Source organism: Bombina bombina, chromosome 12 (genome assembly GCF_027579735.1).
Source record: "Bombina bombina isolate aBomBom1 chromosome 12, aBomBom1.pri, whole genome shotgun sequence".
Taxonomy (NCBI): domain Eukaryota; kingdom Metazoa; phylum Chordata; class Amphibia; order Anura; family Bombinatoridae; genus Bombina; species Bombina bombina.
Window position 1 is genome coordinate 58,103,753 of NC_069510.1, and position 20,684 is coordinate 58,124,436.

At 41.8% G+C, this 20,684-nt stretch overlaps 1 protein-coding gene across 1 annotated transcript in view; it reads right to left on the reverse strand.

Annotated features, from left to right (window-relative positions):
* LOC128642875 (histone deacetylase 6) overlaps positions 1 to 20,684 on the reverse strand; it is a 338,039-nt gene that overhangs the window by 147,720 nt on the left and 169,635 nt on the right. Inside the window, exons 12-17 of the mRNA XM_053695741.1 lie at positions 17,044 to 17,170; positions 15,940 to 16,005; positions 15,414 to 15,473; positions 14,164 to 14,253; positions 7,337 to 7,443; positions 7,187 to 7,254 (exon numbers count right to left, since the gene is read on the reverse strand). Of these exons, the coding sequence (XP_053551716.1) occupies positions 7,187 to 7,254; positions 7,337 to 7,443; positions 14,164 to 14,253; positions 15,414 to 15,473; positions 15,940 to 16,005; positions 17,044 to 17,170 (518 nt within the window). The remainder of the gene's footprint in view (positions 1 to 7,186; positions 7,255 to 7,336; positions 7,444 to 14,163; positions 14,254 to 15,413; positions 15,474 to 15,939; positions 16,006 to 17,043; positions 17,171 to 20,684) is intronic.

Consider the following 20,684-nt stretch of genomic DNA (forward strand, 5'->3'; position numbering starts at 1 on the left):
ACCTTTAGATTTTTTGCCCTGAGGCAAAAAGGCACCCTTCCCTCCAGTAACAGATGAAATTATAGAATCCAACTGAGAACCAAACAACTTATTACCTTGGAAAGAGAGAGAAAGCAAAGTTGACTTAGAAGTCATATCTACATTCCAGGATTCAAGCCATAAAGCTCGTCTAGCTAAAATAGCTAAAGACATATACCGGACATCAACTCTAATGATATCAAAAATGGCATCACAGACAAAGTTATTAGCGTGTTGAAGAAGTTTAACAATGCTATATGTATTATGATCTGTCACTTGTTGCGCTAAAGCCTCCAACCAGAAAGTTGAAGCTGCTGCAATATCAGCCAAAGAGATAGCAGGTCTTAGTAGATTACCTGAACATAAATAAGCTTTTCTTAAAAAAGATTAAATTTTCCTATCTAAAGGATCTTTAAACGAAGTGCTATCTGCCGTAGGAATAGCAGTACGTTTGGCAAGAGTAGAGATAGCCCCATCGACTTTAGGGATTTTATCCCAAAACTCCAATCTATCAGATGGCACAGGGTACAATTTCTTAAACCTTGGAGAAGGAGTAAATGAAGTACCCAGACTATCCCATTCCCTAGCAATCACATCTGAGATAGCATCAGGAACTGGAAAAACTTCCGGAATTAACACATGAGGTTTATAAACCGAATTTAAACGTTTAGCAGTTTTAGTATGAAGAGGACTAGACTCCTCCATATCTAAAGCAATCAAAACTTTTTTAAGAAATGAACGAATAAACTCCATCTTAAATATATATGAAGATTTATCAGTATCAATATCTGAAGTAGAATCTTCTGAACCGGAAAAAACCTCATCAGAAACAGATAAGTCAGAATGATGGCGGTCACCTAAAAATTCATCTGAAGTGTGAGAAGTTTTGAAAGACCTTTTACGTTTACTGGAAGGAGGAATAACAGACAGAGCCTTCCTAATAGAATTAGAAACAAATTCTTTAACATTAACAGGAACATCCTGAACAATAGATGTTGAAGGAACAACAACAGGTAAAGGATTATTACTAATGGAAACACAATCTGCATTGGAAAGTTTATCATGACAGCTTTCACAAACTACAGCTGGAGGAACAGTTACCACAAGTTTACAACATATACACTTAACTTTGGTAGAACCAGCATCAGGCAGCGTCTGTCCATTAGTGGATTTAGATCCAGGGTCAGGGTGAGACATCTTGCAATATGTAATAGAAAAAACAACATATAAAGCAAAATTATCAAATTCCTTAAATGACAGTTTCAGGAATGGGAAAGAATGCAAAAAATAAGCTTCTAGAACCAGAAGCAAAGAAAAAGAAATGTTTAAATAATGTGAGTAAAAAAGACGCCCACATTTTTTTGGCGCAAAAAAATGTCTGAATACGCATGCGTAACAGAATACAACTTCCGGCGTAAATTACGTCACCGGAAATGACAACATTTTTAGCGCCAAAAAAGTTTGCGCCAAAAATGACGTAATAAAAAGAAACATTTTCTGCTCCCGCGAGCCTAACAGCATGCAGGAAAAAATGGTCAAATGAAATTTTTCAAGGTAAGAAAAAATAATTAAATGCATTATCCCAATAATGAAACTGACAGTCTGTATTTAAAAAGGAATACTGATTATCCTGAAACAAGGCAAATATAAGTTTATAGACATATATTTAGAACTTTACATATAAAGTGCCCAACCATAGCGTAGAGTGTCACAAAAAATAAGACTTACTTACCCCAGGACACTCCTCTACATATAGCAGATAGCCAAACCAGTACTGAAACAAGAATCAGTAGAGGTAATGGTATATAAGAGTATATCGTCGATCTGAAAAGGGAGGTAGGAGAAGAAATCTCTACGACCGATAACAGAGAACCTATGAAATAGATCCCCTAGAGGTAGACCATTGTATTCAAATAGGCAATACTCTCTTCACATCTCTCTGACATTCGCTGCACTTTGAGAGGAAAACCGGGCTTCAACCTGTTGCGAAGCGCATATCAACGAAGAATCTTAAGTACAAACTTACTTCACCACCTCCACGGGAGGCAAAGTTTGTAAAACTGAATTGTGGGTGTGGTGAGGGGTGTATTTATAGGCATTTTAAGGTTTGGGAAACTTTGCCCCTCCTGGTAGGAATGTATATCCCATACGTCACTAGCTCATGGACTCTTGCTAATTACATGATTACATAATTTCCTATCCCTTTAAGTTATATAATGGTAGTTTGTGCTCAGTGAATAGGGCAGTATGTCATATCTTCTACTAGCTGCTCTCACTGGTAATAGGAAACTGGGACTGGATTTATGGTTTCTGCTAGTACGTCCAATTACTTTTCTGTTTGTAATAGTGTGTAGTAAGTGAAGAAATTGTGTAAGTAGCTGGCACTGTGCTCTGGAATGGTGTGCATGCAGTGTGCGTGTGTCTCTATTAGTGAGCAGTGTGTGTAATATGTTTCAGTATGGCGTTTGTTTGCAGCGTGCTTATGTATATGCGTACGATGTGTAGTGTGTGCGCGCATGTTTATATGTATGCTGTGTACTTTATCTGCTGTCAAAATCTTCTTATATGTTTTCTGGTCTGCTGCACTTGCTGGATTCGATGTAAGCAACACTCAATCCTTTGTCTGATGTAAGTTAACATTTATGATAATACTTGTGGTTTATTGTTAGCTACTAATAAAAAAAAACTAATTGCAAAAGAATAAGTGAAACTAATTTTGCTGTTCTAAAGCAGAGAAATTGTAAAATTCTGGCCAAAGATTTACACAATACAGAACTAGACCAATCTCTCTTTTCCGGCTCTTACAGGAAAATTTATCAAGCTGCAGACAGACAAGTTCTCAAGCTGAGACCCTGCCCGGCCCGAATTGGCACTTGCCGTGCAGAATCATTTGGCAAAGGACCATTAAATTAAAAATTGAACAACCCATAAAGGGCCAGATTCAGGGGGAGTGTTAGCGCGAGATTGTGGTGTTCTTTACGCTCTAATCCATATTTGCTGTAATTTACACTCCTCATATTTTCTCTGGGCGACGTTGAGTGGTAATGTCCTCTTGTTATACAAGTTGGGGCTTGTCACAGAGAAGGGTGAGGTAACCTAGCGACACAAGAAGAAGTGGAGAGTGGAACTGTATAACAGTTAAGGACTTGGCTGTCCATTTTGGGTCCCTAAATCTCCCTCACTAGTGCTTAATCCAGAGTGACTTTAAAAAAAGCCTTGTTATTTTATTTTGAATTGTTTTAAGACGTCTATACATTGCGTTGCTGTACACATTACTTTTAATTAAAGAAGATTGTTTAGAACGTGATACTGTGGTGGCACTGGGTTACTAAAAACGCGCAGAAATCTCAGAGATCGATTTAAACTCTGTAGTATGGGAGTATTATAGCGCTACTAATAAAGAAATCCCCTATCTGTGCAGTATTAAGCTATGAAATGCATCTCTTTTCTTTTGAGGATATTCATTTAAAGATTAATTTGGGACTCTCTCACCATTTGAAATTTAAATTCTGGATTTGGGGGGCGGAGCCAACCTTGGAGCCAGGCGGTCGCACTTCTTAACAGCTCTACCCATACCGTGCACTAAAAACTACATTTGCGGCTGTCTGTGCCCTAATACTCAACTATTTAATCATCATTGAGGACCTGAGATCTTAGCCGTCCCTACCAACCCTTTTCTTCTAGAAGAGAACAGCACTACGGTAACAGACTCCTAAAACCTTGGTGCGTTTAGCATCGCATACAAGGCCTGCAGCAGCCATCTTGCGGCCTGATCAACACCTCTAGCTGCGCCCTAAATCTAACCAAAGTTTGGATCTCTGTAATCATCAACCTAGGGCACCATTACCTAAACATGGAGGATGCAGACTGTGTTATGGGACAAATATATTTCTTCCTAGATAGTTGTAGGGCTGTGTTCGGCCCTCATATGCCATCGGAGTCTAAGCAGGCAGCGGCAAGGCCCACTCTTCACGCTACTTACCCATTTACCCCTGATATCTCACAGAATGGTGATATCACAAGCTCGCCGAGCTCACCGCTTACCTGGCATCGGGCACTATTCTCTGACAGAGGAAATCAGGGGGCGGCAGCTTCCCACATGGAAGAAGAGAAAGAAGGGGACATAACCTATAAAGCTGACCGCTCACGGCTCCCACCCGGTGTCGGTCTAACCTAAACACCATCTGATGCAGAAGTCCGCATGTTGTCTGAAACTCGACAATCACCTTCTGCTGCGCTTGGTTGCGACCCTGGAGATCAGTCCCGAGCAATACCGCTCAACGAAGTCGCAGTCTGGAGGATCTTGTTTTCTACTTGTCCGGTACTGGTCCCTCGCCCGGGTAGCCCCTTGCAGCACTACCCGCACCTTAAAGATCAGGGTCCCAGCAGGTTTCCGCAGGAGGGCCTGCCCGGAGACCCACAACAGCGCATCTCAGAGACCTTAGACCAATATGAAAAAGGCTAAGCACGGTTGATTGAACTCTCCCTCAAAATTGCGGACTGACAGCCCTAGTCCATATTGTAACAACTGGTGTGGGCTGATCTCCTATTACCACAATTCTATATTGCTCTATATAAAGGACACTTGTTAATATTCAAATAGCTTTAAGAAGTTATCTATAATTATATCTCTTGCCAATAGTATTGTTGCTTATGACAGTTGTATTCACCTCTGCAGTTAGGGGCTGTTGCTATGTGTGCGTTTATTCGATGCTTAAACAATGCCTTCCTTTCTCTATCAAGCTATATGCGGTTCCCTATGCTTTTGCTCCTACAGGTGTATCCAGCTAAAGATGAAATCTCTGCTCCAAATAATAATGACCTAGAATGTCACTTGTTCCACTGTGTTAATCAACTACCTACTATGCCTTTAATTTGTAGAGGCCCCAGCTACTATGTCTAATTGCCTTAAACTCTAATGGTTAATTGTTATATAAATAGGGGATGCTCCCCTCAGTGTAAAGAAATGATTGTTGGGATAAGTCAGGTCTTATTGTACTCACTCCATATGTTTATTAATTTGCACTCTCAGGTTCCTTTCATTTTGGTCACACACTTTGTCGGTGAAATAGCACTGCCACATGGCGATAAATTTACTTCACTCCCATGCTTGTTTGGCTAAGGCTGGTCCTTTGCCTCTACATGTATCCTTCAATGTTAGGGAGATTTATACTGCAACAGATACACTCCTAGCGCTATGTGCAGCCTTCAATCTAGTCACTCCTCTGCTAGCGGCCGAAGCAGCGGGAGCCTGTTTATTGCAGGTGTGGGGCTTTATGGAAGAATTTTAGTGCTAAATACATTCTACCATTAATACTTGATAATCGCCGCATAACCTGAGCTGCTACATATGACTGACTCACCTACTCTTTCCATACTGGAAATCCCAACAAATATTGACGTCTCCCATTCATCTAAGTAAGCATAACTTGCCCCGATTAGGGAGTGCTATTTCTGTATTACAAATTATCTCCCTTATCTTACTAGGTTACTTGTCCCTGAAACACAGTTTGTCCCAGCCTATAGTTACTGTCCCTGGGTTTCTGTTATAATTGGAGTCACTTATCCTTATTTTTGCCTGTCCGTATCTATTACTTAAAAAAAATTGTAGGGTTTCTCATATCATCTCTCTCATACTTCATTACCCACCTCCCCCCCCCACCCCATAAAAATATACCTCCTAACTTGGGAGATCTGACTACACGACTCATCTTGCCTATGTCGTATCCTGTTTATCCTAGATACCTATTTTGCCATACTAATTTTGCCAGTTCTACCACATTAAGTAATTCATTATACTTACATATTAAAACACATTACTTAGCCAGTAACGGCACTTGTCATTATGGCTTGAAACATATCCTGTTAATTTACTGCAAATTAAGGACCACCTATTCTACCGCACTTATATACCATTCTGCATTACAATTACTATCGATACCACATATCCCATTAGATGCAAATACCTACATACTTTCCTTTAATCCTACCTAATTCATTTTTCTTTTTTCTTTCGCTACCATTTATTGTACTATTCGTTGAGCTATTCTAATCTTGTAAGTTTTAAAATGACCACTCAATATGTTAACCTTAGCTCATGCAAAATAGAAAAAGAAGTTCCATAAATGTATTCCTATTGAGACGTCTGTCTTCTATCTATATATCAACTGTCATATTGAAATGTACCATTCATGTTTGCTTTATTGACACATCTTACATAAGTTGTATTGTTTTCGCACAACCTCAATAAAATCTTTAAAAAAAATAAAATAAATAAATAATAAAAAAAAAAATTCTGGACTTGCTTCCACCAATATATAGTATTTTCAATTAAGGGATTTAAAGGTGTTTGTTTGTTCACTTTTGTTTTTTGAACCACTCATTCACTGTTTTTATTGTGCTAACTACTTTTTTGTTTTTATGGTTTAGTAGTGTAGTGGGGACTTTGCGATGGTCTACGCAGCGGTTTAGGGGTTAATAGTGTAGTGGGAACTTTGCAGTGGGCTATGTAGCGGTTTAGGGGTTAATAGTATAGTGGGGACTTTGCGGTGGGCTATGTGGCAGTTTAGGGGTTAATAGTGTAGTGGGGACTTTGCGGTGGGTGTTGTGGCAGGTTAGGGTTATTAGAGTAGGGGGCTTATGGTAATTCGGGTTAGCGAGCGAGCAAGTATGGGTGTTTCCTTTTCTCTCTCCATCGAAGTCTATGGAAGAGTGTGTTAACACGGTCGCAATATTGTAACTTCTTCTCTTTGCATGCGTTGGGTTAGAACGCAAGCAAAAGAAAATGACTTTCTACTGAGAATATGCACACTACCCGACGCTCGCTAACTTTTTACTTTCAACTTGTAATACCAGTGCTAATGCAGAAACAATATTTTTTTACTTTGAGGGCAGTTAGTGTGCGAGCGAGAAAATAATTTAGTGCGCTACTATTAATCTGGATCTATGTGTTTTAATGTTCCTTTAAGATTGCACAAGAGCATGGCCTGTAAATCTCTCTGCATGATTTTGGGGTAACTTATCACTACTATCTCAGGAGGTACTGCTTCCTAATTTGTGGTTGCTAGCCTGCACCAAAAGGTCTCAGAAGCTGCAAATGCAGCTTGATAAATTTTCCCTTTACCACTGTCTACTTTAGCCTACTCCCAAGACCAGCTTATACCCTTACCCCAATCCTGTAGATACTTCCAGAACTTGCTGTGAGCAACAATGGCTTCAGAGACAGAATTCAGAGCACTACGGGGAAGACAAAGGGAATAGATTAATACAGTGGTCACAAATGACAGAAGATATTACTACACCGGAGCTGACCTCTCACCTTTGGCAGGGGCTGCAAGGCAAGGAAAGGTTTGGACAGGGGTCACCAAGCAGGATCTTCAGTGATGCACAGACTCCTTCTGCCAAAGAGCGTTGGTTGTAGCCACCCTACGGGGGAAAAAAACATTTGGTCAATCCAACCTCCAATTACCCAATCACTGCAAATGTTCCTTCTCAACCCTAAGGATTATTTTGCAAATAGGATTTGTCCTCCTTCACAACTCTTCATCACCTCATAACCAGAGAACATAGGGAGGAAAAAACAGAGCGCAAAACCGATTCAAGTATGGTTTATTAAAAAATAACAGTGCGCCAATACAAATTGCGCTTACTATGATTCTTGGATCAGACTAATTGTGTGATACACAGAAGGCTTAAGGCAACTGTTTTTTACTGGGATATTTTTTATTCAAAATTGTTTTATACTATGTTGTTTTTTTAATGTCCTTTATATTGCTGTCTTATTGTTGTTTCAATGTAACCTTTTAACCATTGCACATTATACATACACCTCCAGTGAGGGGTTGAACTAGACTTAAACTTTAAATATCGGATTGGACGAACTCCCATGTATGCCATATTGATCCTTTTGAGAAAGCCTGATCGTGGACCGGGTGAAAGCGTAGAGCCTTTAATGACATTTCTTGACTGTGTGCTGTATCCAAAGATCACGTGGTCCATGCTATGACTGTCTCCAGAGACTGATTGAAGCCTGCGGCCGTGTTTAACAACAACTACTTTAATTTCAGACAACACCAAAGTCAGCACTTTTTAAGCTCGCTGATCCAACAATCGTAGTAAATGCAATTTGTATTTGCGCACTGTTATTTTTTAATAAACCACACTTGAATTGGTTTTGCGCTCTGTTTTTTTCTCCCTATGTGCTAGATGGTTTTCCAGCCGAGAGAAGAAAGCTCAATTTAAGAGAGCACATAGGTAGATCCTTTTCACAACAAGGAACCTGTGTGAACCTTTATACAATTTTGTATCCCAAGGACGATTAAGATACTGATTGACACTGAGAAGTCCGGCACGGATTTCAGCACAATTTATGTGCTGTCTTACAGAATGTTATGTGCTGCAACATTCTTGCAATATTTAAAATATTTTGATAGTTTTTTTAATCACTTTATAATAATTTATTGAATTGTTATTTTTATTTTATAATTGTAGGCTCTTTATGAGAATTTACTTTAACATATACAGCAGAATTACCACATTTTGTTCTATTGTAGATTGTCCATAAACAGATAAAACAGAATTTATGCTTACCTGATAAATTACTTTATCTTGCGGTGTATCCAGTCCACGGATTCATCCTTTACTTGTGGGATATTCTCATTCCCTACAGGAAGTGGCAAAGAGAGCACACAGCAGAGCTGTCCATATAGCTCCCCCTCTAGCTCCACCCCCCAGTCATTCGACCAAAGGTTAGGAAGAAAAAGGAGAAACCATAGGGTGCAGTGGTGACTGTAGTTTTAGCAAAACATTTTTACCTGACTTAAATGCCAGGGCGGGCCGTGGACTGGATACACCGCAAGAGAAAGTAATTTATCAGGGAAGCATAAATTCTGTTTTCTCTTGCAAGGTGTATCCAGTCCACGGATTCATCCTTTACTTGTGGGATACCAATACCAAAGCTTTAGGACACGGATGAAGGGAGGGAACAAGACAGGTACCTTAAACAGACGGCACCACTGCTTGCAAAACCTTTCTCCCAAAAATAGCCTCCGAAGAAGCAAAAGTATCGAATTTGTAAAATTTGGCAAAAGTATGCAGTGAAGATCAAGTCGCTGCCTTACAAATCTGTTCAACAGAAGCCTCATTTTTGAAAGTCCATGTGGAAGCCACTGCTCTGGTAGAATGAGCAGTAATTCTTTCAGGAGGCTGCTGGCCAGCAGTCTCATAGGCCAAACGGATAATGCTTTTCAGCCAAAAGGAAAGAGAGGTAGCAGTCGCTTTCTGACCTCTCCTCTTACCAGAATAGATAACAAACAAGGAAGATGTTTATCTGAAATCCTTAGTTGCTTGTAAATAGAACTTTAAAGCACAAACTACATCAAGATTGTGTAAAAGACGTTCCTTCTTCGAAGATGGATTAGGACACAGAGAAAGAACAACTATTTCCTGGTTAATATTCTTGTTAGAAACAACTTTAGGAAGAAAACCAGGTTTGGTACGCAAAACTACCTTATCTGCGTGGAACACCAGGTAAGGTGAATGACACTGTAAGGCAGATAATTCTGAAACTCTTCGAGCAGAAGAGATAGCTACCAAAAACAAAACTTTCCAAGATAACAACTTAATGTCTATGGAATGTAAAGGTTCAAACGGAACCCCTTGAAGAACTGAAAGAACTAGATTCAAACTCCATGGCGGAGCCACAGGTTTATAGACAGGCTTGATTCTGACTAAAGCCTGAGCAAACGCTTGAACGTCTGGTACTTCTGCCAGACGCTTGTGTAACAGGATAGACAAAGCAGATATTTGTCCTTTTAAGGAACTAGCTGACAATCCTTTCTCCAATCCTTCTTGGAGAAAGGACAATATCCTGGGAATCCTAATCTTACTCCATGAGTAACCCTTGGATTCACACCAACAAAGATATTTCCGCCATATCTTATGGTAGATTTTCCTGGTGACAGGCTTTCTAGCCTGAATCAGAGTATCTATAACTGACTCAGAGAACCCACGCTTTGATAGAATTAAGCATTCAACCTCCAAGCAGTCAGACGTAGAGAAACTAAATTTGGATGCTTGAACGGACCCTGTATTAGAAGATCCTGCCTCATTGGCAGTGTCCATGATGGGACAGATGACATGTCCACTAGGTCTGCATACCAAGTCCTGCGTGGCCACGCAGGCGCTATCAGAATCACCGAAGCCTTCTCCTGCTTGATTCTGGCGACCAGACGCGGGAGGAGAGGAAACGGTGGAAAAACATAAGCCAGATTGAAGGACCAAGGCGCTGCTAGAGCATCTATCAATACCGCCTTGGGGTCCCGGGACCTGGACCCGTAGAGAGGAAGTTTGGCGTTCTAACGGGACGCCATCAGATCCAATTCTGGAGTGCCCCATAGCTGAGTCAGCTGAGCAAATACCTCCGGGTGGAGTTCCCACTCCCCCGGGTGAAAAGTCTGACGACTTAGAAAATCCGACTCCCAGTTGTCTACTCCTGGGATGTGAATTGCTGAGAGATGGCAGGAGTGGTCCTCCGCCCACCTGAGATAACCACCAGAGAATCTCTGGTCTCCTGGTCCAACTGAATTTGAGGAGACAAATCTGCATAATCCCCATTCCACTGTTTGAGCATGCATAGTTGCAGTGGTCTAAGGTGTATCCGAGCAAAAAGGGACTATGTCCATTGCCGCTACCATTAATCCGATTGTCTCCATGCACTGAGCCACAGATGGCCAGGGAATGGAATGAAGAACTCGGCAAGTAGTTAAGAGTTTTAATTTTCTGACCTCCGTCAGAAATATTTTCATTTCTACCGAGTCTATTAGAGTCCCTAGGACGGGAACCCTTCTGAGAGGGGAAAGAGAACTCTGTTTGATGTTCACCTTCCACCCGTGAGACCTCAGAAAGGCCAATACAATCTCTGTGTGAGATTTGGCTCTTTGGAAAGACGGCGCCTGAATTAAAATGTCGTCTAGGTAAGGCGCCACTGCTATGCCCCACGGTCTTAGCATCGCCAGAAGGGACCCTAGCACCTTTGTGAAAATTCTGGGAGCAGTGGCTAAGCCGAAAGGAAGAGCCACAAACTGGTAATGCTTGTCCAGAAAGGCGAACCTGAGAAACTGGTGATGATCTTTGTGGATAGGAATGTGTAGGTATGCATCCTTTAGATCCACGGTAGTAATATATTGACCTTCCTGGATAATTGGTAAGATTGTCCGAATGGTCTCCATTTTGAATGATGGGACTCTGAGGAATCTGTTTAGAATTTTTAGATCCAGGATGGGTCTGAAAGTTCCCTCTTTTTTGGGAACCACAAACAGGTTTGAGTAAAAACCCAGCCCTTGTTCCACGATTGGAACTGGGTGGATCACTCCCATTCTATGTAGATCTTCTACACAGCGTAAAAACACCTCTTTCTTTGTCTGATCTGTAGCCAGACGAGAAATGTGGAACCTCCCCCTTGGAGGAGAACCCTTGAATTCTAGAAGATATCCCTGGGATACAATATCTAACGCCCAAGGATCGTGTACATCTCTTGCCCAGGCCTGAGCGAAGAGAGAGAGTCTGCCCCCTACTAGATCCGGTCCCAGATCGGGGGCTACCCCTTCATGCTGTCTTGGTGGCAGCTGCAGGCTTTTTGGCCTGTTTCCCTTATTCCAGCCCTGGTAAGGTTTCCAAGTTGCCTTGGGCTGTGAAGCGTTACCCTCTTGCTTTGCAGCCGGAGAGGATGAAGCTTGGCCGTTCCTGAAATTACGAAAGGAACGAAAATTAGCTTTGTTCTTTGTCTTAAAGGACTTGGCCTGAGGGAGAGCATGGCCTTTTCCCCCGGTGATTTCTGAAATAATCTCTTTCAATTCAGGCGAAACCTGAATTTTTTGCCGCTAACTTAGCTATTTGGAAAGCGGTGTCAGTGATAAAAGAATTAGCTAGCTTTAGAGCCTTAATTCTATCCATAATTTCCTCATATGAGGTCTCCGTCTGGAGCGAGTCTTCCAGCGCCTCAAACCAGAAAGTGGCTGCAGTAGTTACAGGAATAATGCAGGCGATAGGCTGGAGAAGAAAACCTTGTTGAACAAAATTTTTCTTAAGTAAACCCTCTAACTTCTTATCCATAGGGTCTTTGAAAGCACAACTGTCTTCAATTGGTATGGTTGTGCGTTTAGCAAGTGAAGAAACAGCCCCCTAGAGTCCCGCACAGGGTCAGATATGGGGAACATTTTCTTAAAAACAGGAGGGAGAACAAAGGGAACACCTGGTCAATCCCACTCCCTAGTAACGATATCCGCAATCCACTTAGGGACCGGAAACGCATCCGTGTAAACAGGGACCTCGAGGTACTTGTCCATTTTACACAATTTCTCTGGGATCACCAAAGGGTCGCAGTCATCCTGAGTAGCTTATACCTCCCTAAGCAAAACGCGGAGGTGTTCTAGTTTAAATTTAAAAGCCAATGTATCTGAATCTGTCTGATGAGGAACCCTTCCTGAATCAGAGACTTCTCCCTCAGACATCAAATCCCTCGCTCCCACTTCAGAGCGTTGTGAGGGTATATCGTATACGGCTACCAAAGCGTCAGAATGCTCATAATCTGTTCTTAAAACGGAGCTATCACGCTTTGCAGGTAACACGGGCAGTTTAGATAAGAAGGCTGTAAGAGAATTATCCATGACTGCCGCTAAGTCTTGTAATGTAAAAGGGTTAGACGCACTAGAGGTACTAGGCGTTGCTTGCGCGGGCGTAACTGGTTGTGACACTTGGGGAGAGGCAGACGGCTACCCTCGTTACCTTCAGTCTGAGAATCATCTTGGGCCACATTCTTAAGTGCAACAATATGATCTTTAAAGTGTATAGACATATCAGTACAAGTGGGACACATTCCATGGCTTCTAAACACATTGAACAAGGATTTTCCTTAGTGTCAGACATGTTTAACAGACTAGTAGTATACACAAACAGGCTTGGAAATCACTTTAATCAAATAAAAAAGACAATTTGAAAAAACGTTACTGTGCCTTTTAAGAGATAAAAAGAGCACACAATTTTACAAAACAGTGAAAAATGTAGCAATCCTTTTGAAATTTTCACAGTATATACCTAAAGCCTTAATAAGATTGCACCACAAGTTGCAGAACGATTAACCCCTTAATGCCCAAACCGGAGCAGCCTAAAGCCAACATCCGGGTAAAATTACTACAGCACCTTGCCACAGCATTGCTGTGGCCCTATCTGCCCTTAGGGATCAGATTTGGGGGAATATAGCTTCTTTAAGGCCCTCAAACAGCAGCAGGACCCTCCATGTGAAGCAGCATGAACTTCTCTGCAATTCTAAGTGCGCATCTGAGGCGCGAAATTAGGCCCCTCCCACTCTACTCCGGAGCTGTGAGGCCTACTAAATCACTCCTAAGTGAATAAAAAACAGCCATGTGGGTAATAACCCCAGAAAGAATCCATAAGGGCTTTCAAAGTGTCTTGCAAAACGATTTTTCCTTAGCTAAACAATCGATTGCCCTTAATAAGTGTCAACCAGTATATTAGCCCTATTATGTAAGCATTCAATTCCTTACTAAGTCTGTGAACATAGCTTACCCTCCCCTCATGGGGATATTGTCAGTCTCTTCTAGCATTATCTCAGTCTTGTCTAGAAATAAATGACTGAACATACCTTATTGCAGATCACCCTGCAAACTGTTCCCCCCAACTGAAGTTTTCTGGTACTCCTCAGTCCTGTGTGGGAACAGCAGTGGATTTTAGTTACAACATGCTAAAATCATTTTCCTCTCAGCAGAAATCTTCATCACTTTTCTGCTAGAGAGTAAATAGTACAAACCGGTACCATTTAAAATAACAAACTTTTGATTGAAGATAATAAAACTACAATTCTAACACCACATTCACTTTACCCTCCCGAGAGAGACCCTAGTGCTTAGAGCCGGCAAAGAGAATGACTGGGGGGTGGAGCTAGAGGGGGAGCTATATGGACAGCTCTACTGTGTGCTCTCTTTGCCACTTCCTGTAGGGAATGAGAATATCCCACAAGTAAAGGATGAATCCATAGACTGGATACACCTTGCAAGAGAAACCTACTTAAATCCCCCATAACATTTAACTAACCATGGAACAAATTTAAAACTTGATTCTTAAACCTACCTCAAGAGACAGTATGAGTCTTCCTTGAGCCAATGACATGAGCAGGTGTGTGAGATGTGCGAAACATGCAGGAGTAGCAGACATTTCTCCCTAAGGAAAACAAATCAGTTTCATAACTCTCTCATATAGGCACTGCATAGATAGGTACACATGATGCATTCACACACAAGCAGCCTGTCGTTCCTGGATACAAAGAGCATCCTAATCTCATCATATATGCACTCACCCTCCCCTGCAACTTGTACACTCCCCCCCCTGCAGCTTGTACACTCCTTCCCCTGCAGCTTGTACACTCCTCCCCCTGCAGCTTGTACACTCCTCCCCCTGCAGCTTGTACACTCCTCCCCCTGCAGCTTGTACACTCCTCCCCCTGCAGCTTGTACACTCCTTCCCCTGAAGCTTGTACACTCCTTCCCCTGCAGCTTGTACACTCCTCCCCCTGCAGCTTGTACACTCCTCCCCCTGCAGCTTGTACACTCCTCCCCCTGCAGCTTGTACACTCCTCCCCCTGCAGCTTGTACACTCCTTCCCCTGCAGCTTGTACACTCCTTCCCCTGCAGCTTGTACTCTCCTCCCCCTGCAGCATGTACACTCCTCCCCCTGCAGCTTGTACACTCCTTCCCCTGCAGCTTGTAAACTCCTTCCCCTGCAGCTTGTACACTCCTCCCCCTGCAGCTTGTACACTCCTCCCCCTGCAGCATGTACACTCCTCCCCCTGCAGCATGTACACTCCTCCCCCTGCAGCTTGTACACTCCTCCCCCTGCAGCTTGTACACTCCTCCCCTTGCAGCTTGTACACTCCTCCCCCTGCAGCTTGTACACTCCTCCCCCTGCAGCTTGTACACTCCTCCCCCTGCAGCTTGTACACTTCTCTCCCTGCAGCTTGTACACTTCTCTCCCTGCAGCTTGTACACTCCTCCCCCTGCACCTTGTACACTCCTCCCCCTGCAGCTTGTACACTCCTCCCCCTGCAGCTTGTACACTCCTTCCCCTGCAGCTTGTACACTCCTTCCCCTGCAGCTTGTACACTCCTTCCCCTGCAGCTTGTACACTCCTCCCCCTGCAGCTTGTACACTCCTCCCCCTGCAGCTTGTACACTTCTCCCCCTGCAGCTTGTACACTCCTTTTGAGTGCACAACAACCCAGTACCCTTTCAACTAAATACACAATGGCTTTACCAGTTACCATATGAAAACACTCAGAGCCTGTCCCAGCTATTGCCCAGTAATGCAGTGCAATTGTTATATTACCTTAGGGTCTCCCATTACAGAATCAAATCCAGCTGCCACCAACACCAACTGAGGGTTGAACTAAAGATAAGATGAAAGGAGCCTTTAAATACATTAGAATTGTATAACTGACAAATAAATAATAAAAAGAAAACACAACAGCACTTACTTTTCAAAATGTATTACATCCCCCCAAGTATCATGTGACAGCCATCAGACAATCACAAAATTCATATACTTTATACTGTGCACTCACTCTTGCACATGCTGAATCAGAACTGGTGCATCAGAAAGCGTGCATGTAAAAAGACTGCGCACTCTTGCACATGCTTAATCAGAAGTGGTGCCTCAGAAAGCATGCATGTAAAACGACTGCGCACATTTTGATAATGGAGGTGAATTGGAAAGTGTTTTTTTAATTGTAAGCTCTGTCTGAATCATAAAGGTTTAATTTGGACTTTAATGTCCCGTAAAGTAATATCAGTCAGAGAACACCGGTAAGAGGGTGAAATAAACAGAAAAGCAGCCTGATTAGAGAACATTTTACCTCATAGCAGACTGGTAACAGAAGCTGTAGGAACGCCACAATATAATCTGCATCTGTCATTCCAGTCTGTGAGCAAAAAAAAAAACAGGAAGAAAAAAAAGAAAACCACCAATGAGTGTAATAAAAAGGTAGCATTCTGTTTAATAACTAAAGCTTATAGTCATTAGTAACAACAGATAAATATATAGGAGTAGATTTGTAATGCTGAAGAACCACTAATAAAACGTTAACTTTTGTCCATGCCATATAGGTTTAGTGGTTGTATCTGTGCAGTCACCTTGTATCTGGGCTCCAAGGGAGAACCTAATACTAGCAATACCCGGTTAAAATGCCAAAGAGAGATAGGTGGTCTAAAATATCTGACAAAAGGCTGAACATGTTAACATTTTAACACAGGACAAAATCTAAAATTTGATAGCTAGGTTGGGGGTCTCCCACTATCCCTTCCAGTAAAAACTGCAGGACATGACATCCCTTGCTAACCCATATTTTGTTTTTCTTCACAGTATCAGGGGTGCCCAGGTGAGAAGAGAAGCACAATCTTTGATTTCATACAGCTAGCAGCAGGACTTTTGCCCCACTTTGGCCCTTTCCTGTAATTCTTTTCCATCTCTACGTTGCCATATGGGAAACAGTATTTTTGGTAAGAGAGGGCATAGAAAGGAGGATCGAAGATCTAGTGTGTGGGTTGATTTGTCTACTCCTGATGGCCAGGGAATGAATAGTCCACATGTAATGATCATGTGGACTCTCACCACCCTGAAGGAAATTAATTTATTAGGTAAGCATTGATCTTTCTCCATTACATTCTCTCAAGGAGGCAACTAGTACTAAAATATCCTAAGCTTGTACTAATGGACTCTCTTAAAGGGGCATAAAAGTCAACAAACATCTATTATGCATCTGAAATTATTAACAAGAAATAGAAATGATAGAGAGTTTCAGAGGGGATGAGATATAAAAGCAGAAAAACAAGAAAGAAAGACGGGGGTACATTTCCTTCACATGTGAATTATCAAAAATATATATGCTGGCTTAATGTAACATTTTATTGCTTTGAACAAATTTGGAAGGACATACATTAAATTAATAAATGAATTGTACCTTGTTCCAGGGCACATTGATGGTGAACCCGGAACCCTGCTCCTTCCCAACAGAGGAGCTGGATGACTCAGCAAGATGAGGCCAGAACCTGCCATCCTCATAACGGTGAAGTGAGAAATACAGGACACTGAAGGGACAAAGGGAAGAGCAGGAGTTAAAAGAATCCAAATAGCAGAAATCAGCCACATGGTAAGCTTCAGCCTATAAAAATATCATTTTGACAAACAACAGATTAAGGAACAAGAACAGGTCAATCTAATAAATAATAGTCATGTCCCCTACAATAACATGAGTCAACCTAATAAATAATAGTCATGTCCCCTACAATAACATGAGTCAATCTAATAAATAATAGTCATGTCCCCTACAATAACAAGAGTCAACCTAATAAATAATAGTCATGTTCCCTACAATAACAAGAGTCAACCTAAAAAATAATAGTCATGTTCCCTACAATAACAAGAGTCAATCTAATAAATAATAGTCATGTCCCCTACAATAACAAGAGTCAACCTAAAAAATAATAGTCATGTTCCTTACAATAACAAGAGTCAACCTAAAAAATAATAGTCATGTCCCCTACAATAACAAGAGTCAACCTAATAAATAATAGTCATGTTCCCTACAATAACAAGAGTCAACCTAAAAAATAATAGTCATGTTCCCTACAATAACAAGAGTCAACCTAATAAATAATAGTCATGTCCCCTACAATAACAAGAGTCAACCTAATAAATAATAGTCATGTTCCCTACAATAACAAGAGTCAACCTAAAAAATAATAGTCATGTTCCCTACAATAACAAGAGTCAACCTAAAAAATAATAGTCATGTCCCCTACAATAACAAGAGTCAACCTAATAAATAATAGTCATGTTCCCTACAATAACAAGAGTCAACCTAAAAAATAATAGTCATGTTCCCTACAATAACAAGAGTCAACCTAAAAAATAATAGTCATGTCCCCTACAATAACAAGAGTCAACCTAATAAATAATAGTCATGTTCCCTACAATAACAAGAGTCAACCTAATAAATAATAGTCATGTCCCCTACAATAACAAGAGTCAACCTAATAAATACTAGTCATGTCCCCTGCAATAACAAGAGTCAATCTAATAAATAATAGTCATCTCCCCTGCAATAACAAGAGTCAACCTAATAAATAATAGTTATGTCCCCTACAATAACAAGAGTCAACCTAATAAATAATAGTCATGTCCCCTACAATAACAAGAGTCAACCTAATAAATAATAGTCATGTCCCCTACAATAACAAGAGTCAACCTAAATAAATAATAGTCATGTCCCCTACAATAACAAGAGTCAACCTAATAAATAATAGCCATGTCCCCTACAATAACAAGAGTCAACCTAATAAAACAGAATTTATGCTTACCTGATAAATTTCTTTCTCCTACGGTGTGTCCGGTCCACGGCTTCATCCTTACTTGTGGGAATATTCTCTTTCCCAGCAGGAAATGGCAAAGAGAGCACAGCAAAAGCTGCCCATATAGCCCCCCCTCTGGCTCCGCCCCCCAGTCATTCGACCGACGGTTAAGAGAAAAAAGAGAAACCATAGGGTGCCGTGGTGACTGTAGTGTATAGAAAGAAAAAATTTGAAACCTGACTAAAAGCCAGGGCGGGCCGTGGACCGGACACACCGTAGGAGAAAGAAATTTATCAGGTAAGCATAAATTCTGTTTTCTCCTACATTGGTGTGTCCGGTCCACGGCTTCATCCTTACTTGTGGGAACCAATACCAAAGCTTTAGGACACGGATGAAGGGAGGGAACAAGTCAGGTTACCTAAACGGAAGGCACCACGGCTTGCAAAACCTTTCTCCCAAAAATAGCCTCCGAAGAAGCATAAGTATCGAATTTGTAAAATTTGGCAAAAGTGTGCAGAGAAGACCAAGCCCCTGCCTTACATATCTGATCAACAGAAGCCTCGTTCTTGAAGGCCCATGTAGAAGCCACAGCTCTAGTAGAGTGAGCTGTAATTCGTTCAGGAGGCTGCCGTCCGGCAGTCTCATAAGCCAATCGGATGATGCTTTTCAGCCAAAAAGAAAGAGAGGTAGCAGTAGCTTTCTGTCCTCTCCTCTTACCAGAATAAACAACAAACAAAGATGAAGTCTGTCTGAAATCCTTTGTTGCATCTAAATAGAATTTTAAAGCACGGACCACATCTAAATTGTGTAACAAACTTTCCTTCTTCGAAACTGGATTCGGACACAAAGAAGGAACAACTATTTCCTGGTTAATATTCCTGTTGGAAACCACTTTTGGAAGAAAACCAGGTTTGGTACGCAAAACAACCTTATCTGCATGGAATACCAGATAGGGTGGATCACATTGCAAAGCAGACAATTCAGAAACTCTTCTAGCAGAAGAAATAGCAACCAAAAACAGAACTTTCCAAGATAGTAACTTAAGATCTATGGAATGTAGAGGTTCAAACGGAACCCCTTGAAGAACTGAAAGAACTAAATTTAAACTCCATGGAGGAGTCATGGGTCTGTAAACAGGCTTGATTCTGACTAAGGCCTGTACAAAAGCTTGTACATCTGGCACAGCTGCCAGGCGTTTGTGTAACAAAACAGACAAAGCAGATATCTGTCCTTTTAGAGAACTCGCTGACAAACCCTCTTGGAGAAAGGAAAGAATCTTAGGAATTTTAATTTTACTCCAAGAGAATCCCTTGGATTCACACCAACAGATATATTTTTTCCATATTTTATGGTAAATTTTCCTAGTCACAGGTCTTCTGGCTTGGACCAGAGTATCTATAACTGAATCTGAAAACCCACGCTTAGATAAAATCAAGCGTTTAATTTCCAAGCAGTCAGCTGCAGAGAGACTAGATTTGGATGTTCGAATGGACCTTGTACTAGAAGATCCTGTCTCAAAGGTAGCTTCCATGGTGGAGCCGATGACATATTCACCAGGTCTGCATACCAAGTCCTGCGTGGCCACGCAGGAGCTATCAGAATCACTGAGGCCTTCTCCTGTTTGATCCTGGCTACGAGCCTGGGAAAGAGAGGAAACGGTGGAAACACATAAGCTAGGTTGAACGACCAAGGCGCCACTAATGCATCCACCAGTGTCGCCTTGGGATCCCTGGATCTGGACCCGTAGTGAGGAACCTTGAAGTTCTGACGAGACGCCATCAGATCCATGTCTGGAATGCCCCATAATTGAGTTAACTGGGCAAAGACCTCCGGGTGGAGTTCCCACTCCCCCGGATGGAAAGTCTGATGACTCAAATAATCCGCCCCCCAGTTGTCTACTCCTGGGATGTGAATTGCAGATAGATGACAGGAGTGATCCTCCGCCCATTTGATGATCTTGGATACCTCTCTCATCGCCAAGGAACTCTTTGTTACTCCCTGATGATTGATGTAAGCTACAGTCGTCATGTTGTCCGACTGAAATCTTATGAATCCGGCCTTCGCTAGTTGAGGCCAAGCCCGGAGCGCATTGAATATCGCTCTCAGTTCCAGGATGTTTATCGGGAGAAGAGACTCTTCCCGAGACCATAGACCCTGAGCTTTCAGGGAGACCCAGACCGCGCCCCAGCCTAATAGACTGGCGTCGGTCGTGACAATGACCCACTCTGGTCTGCAGAAACTCATTCCCTGA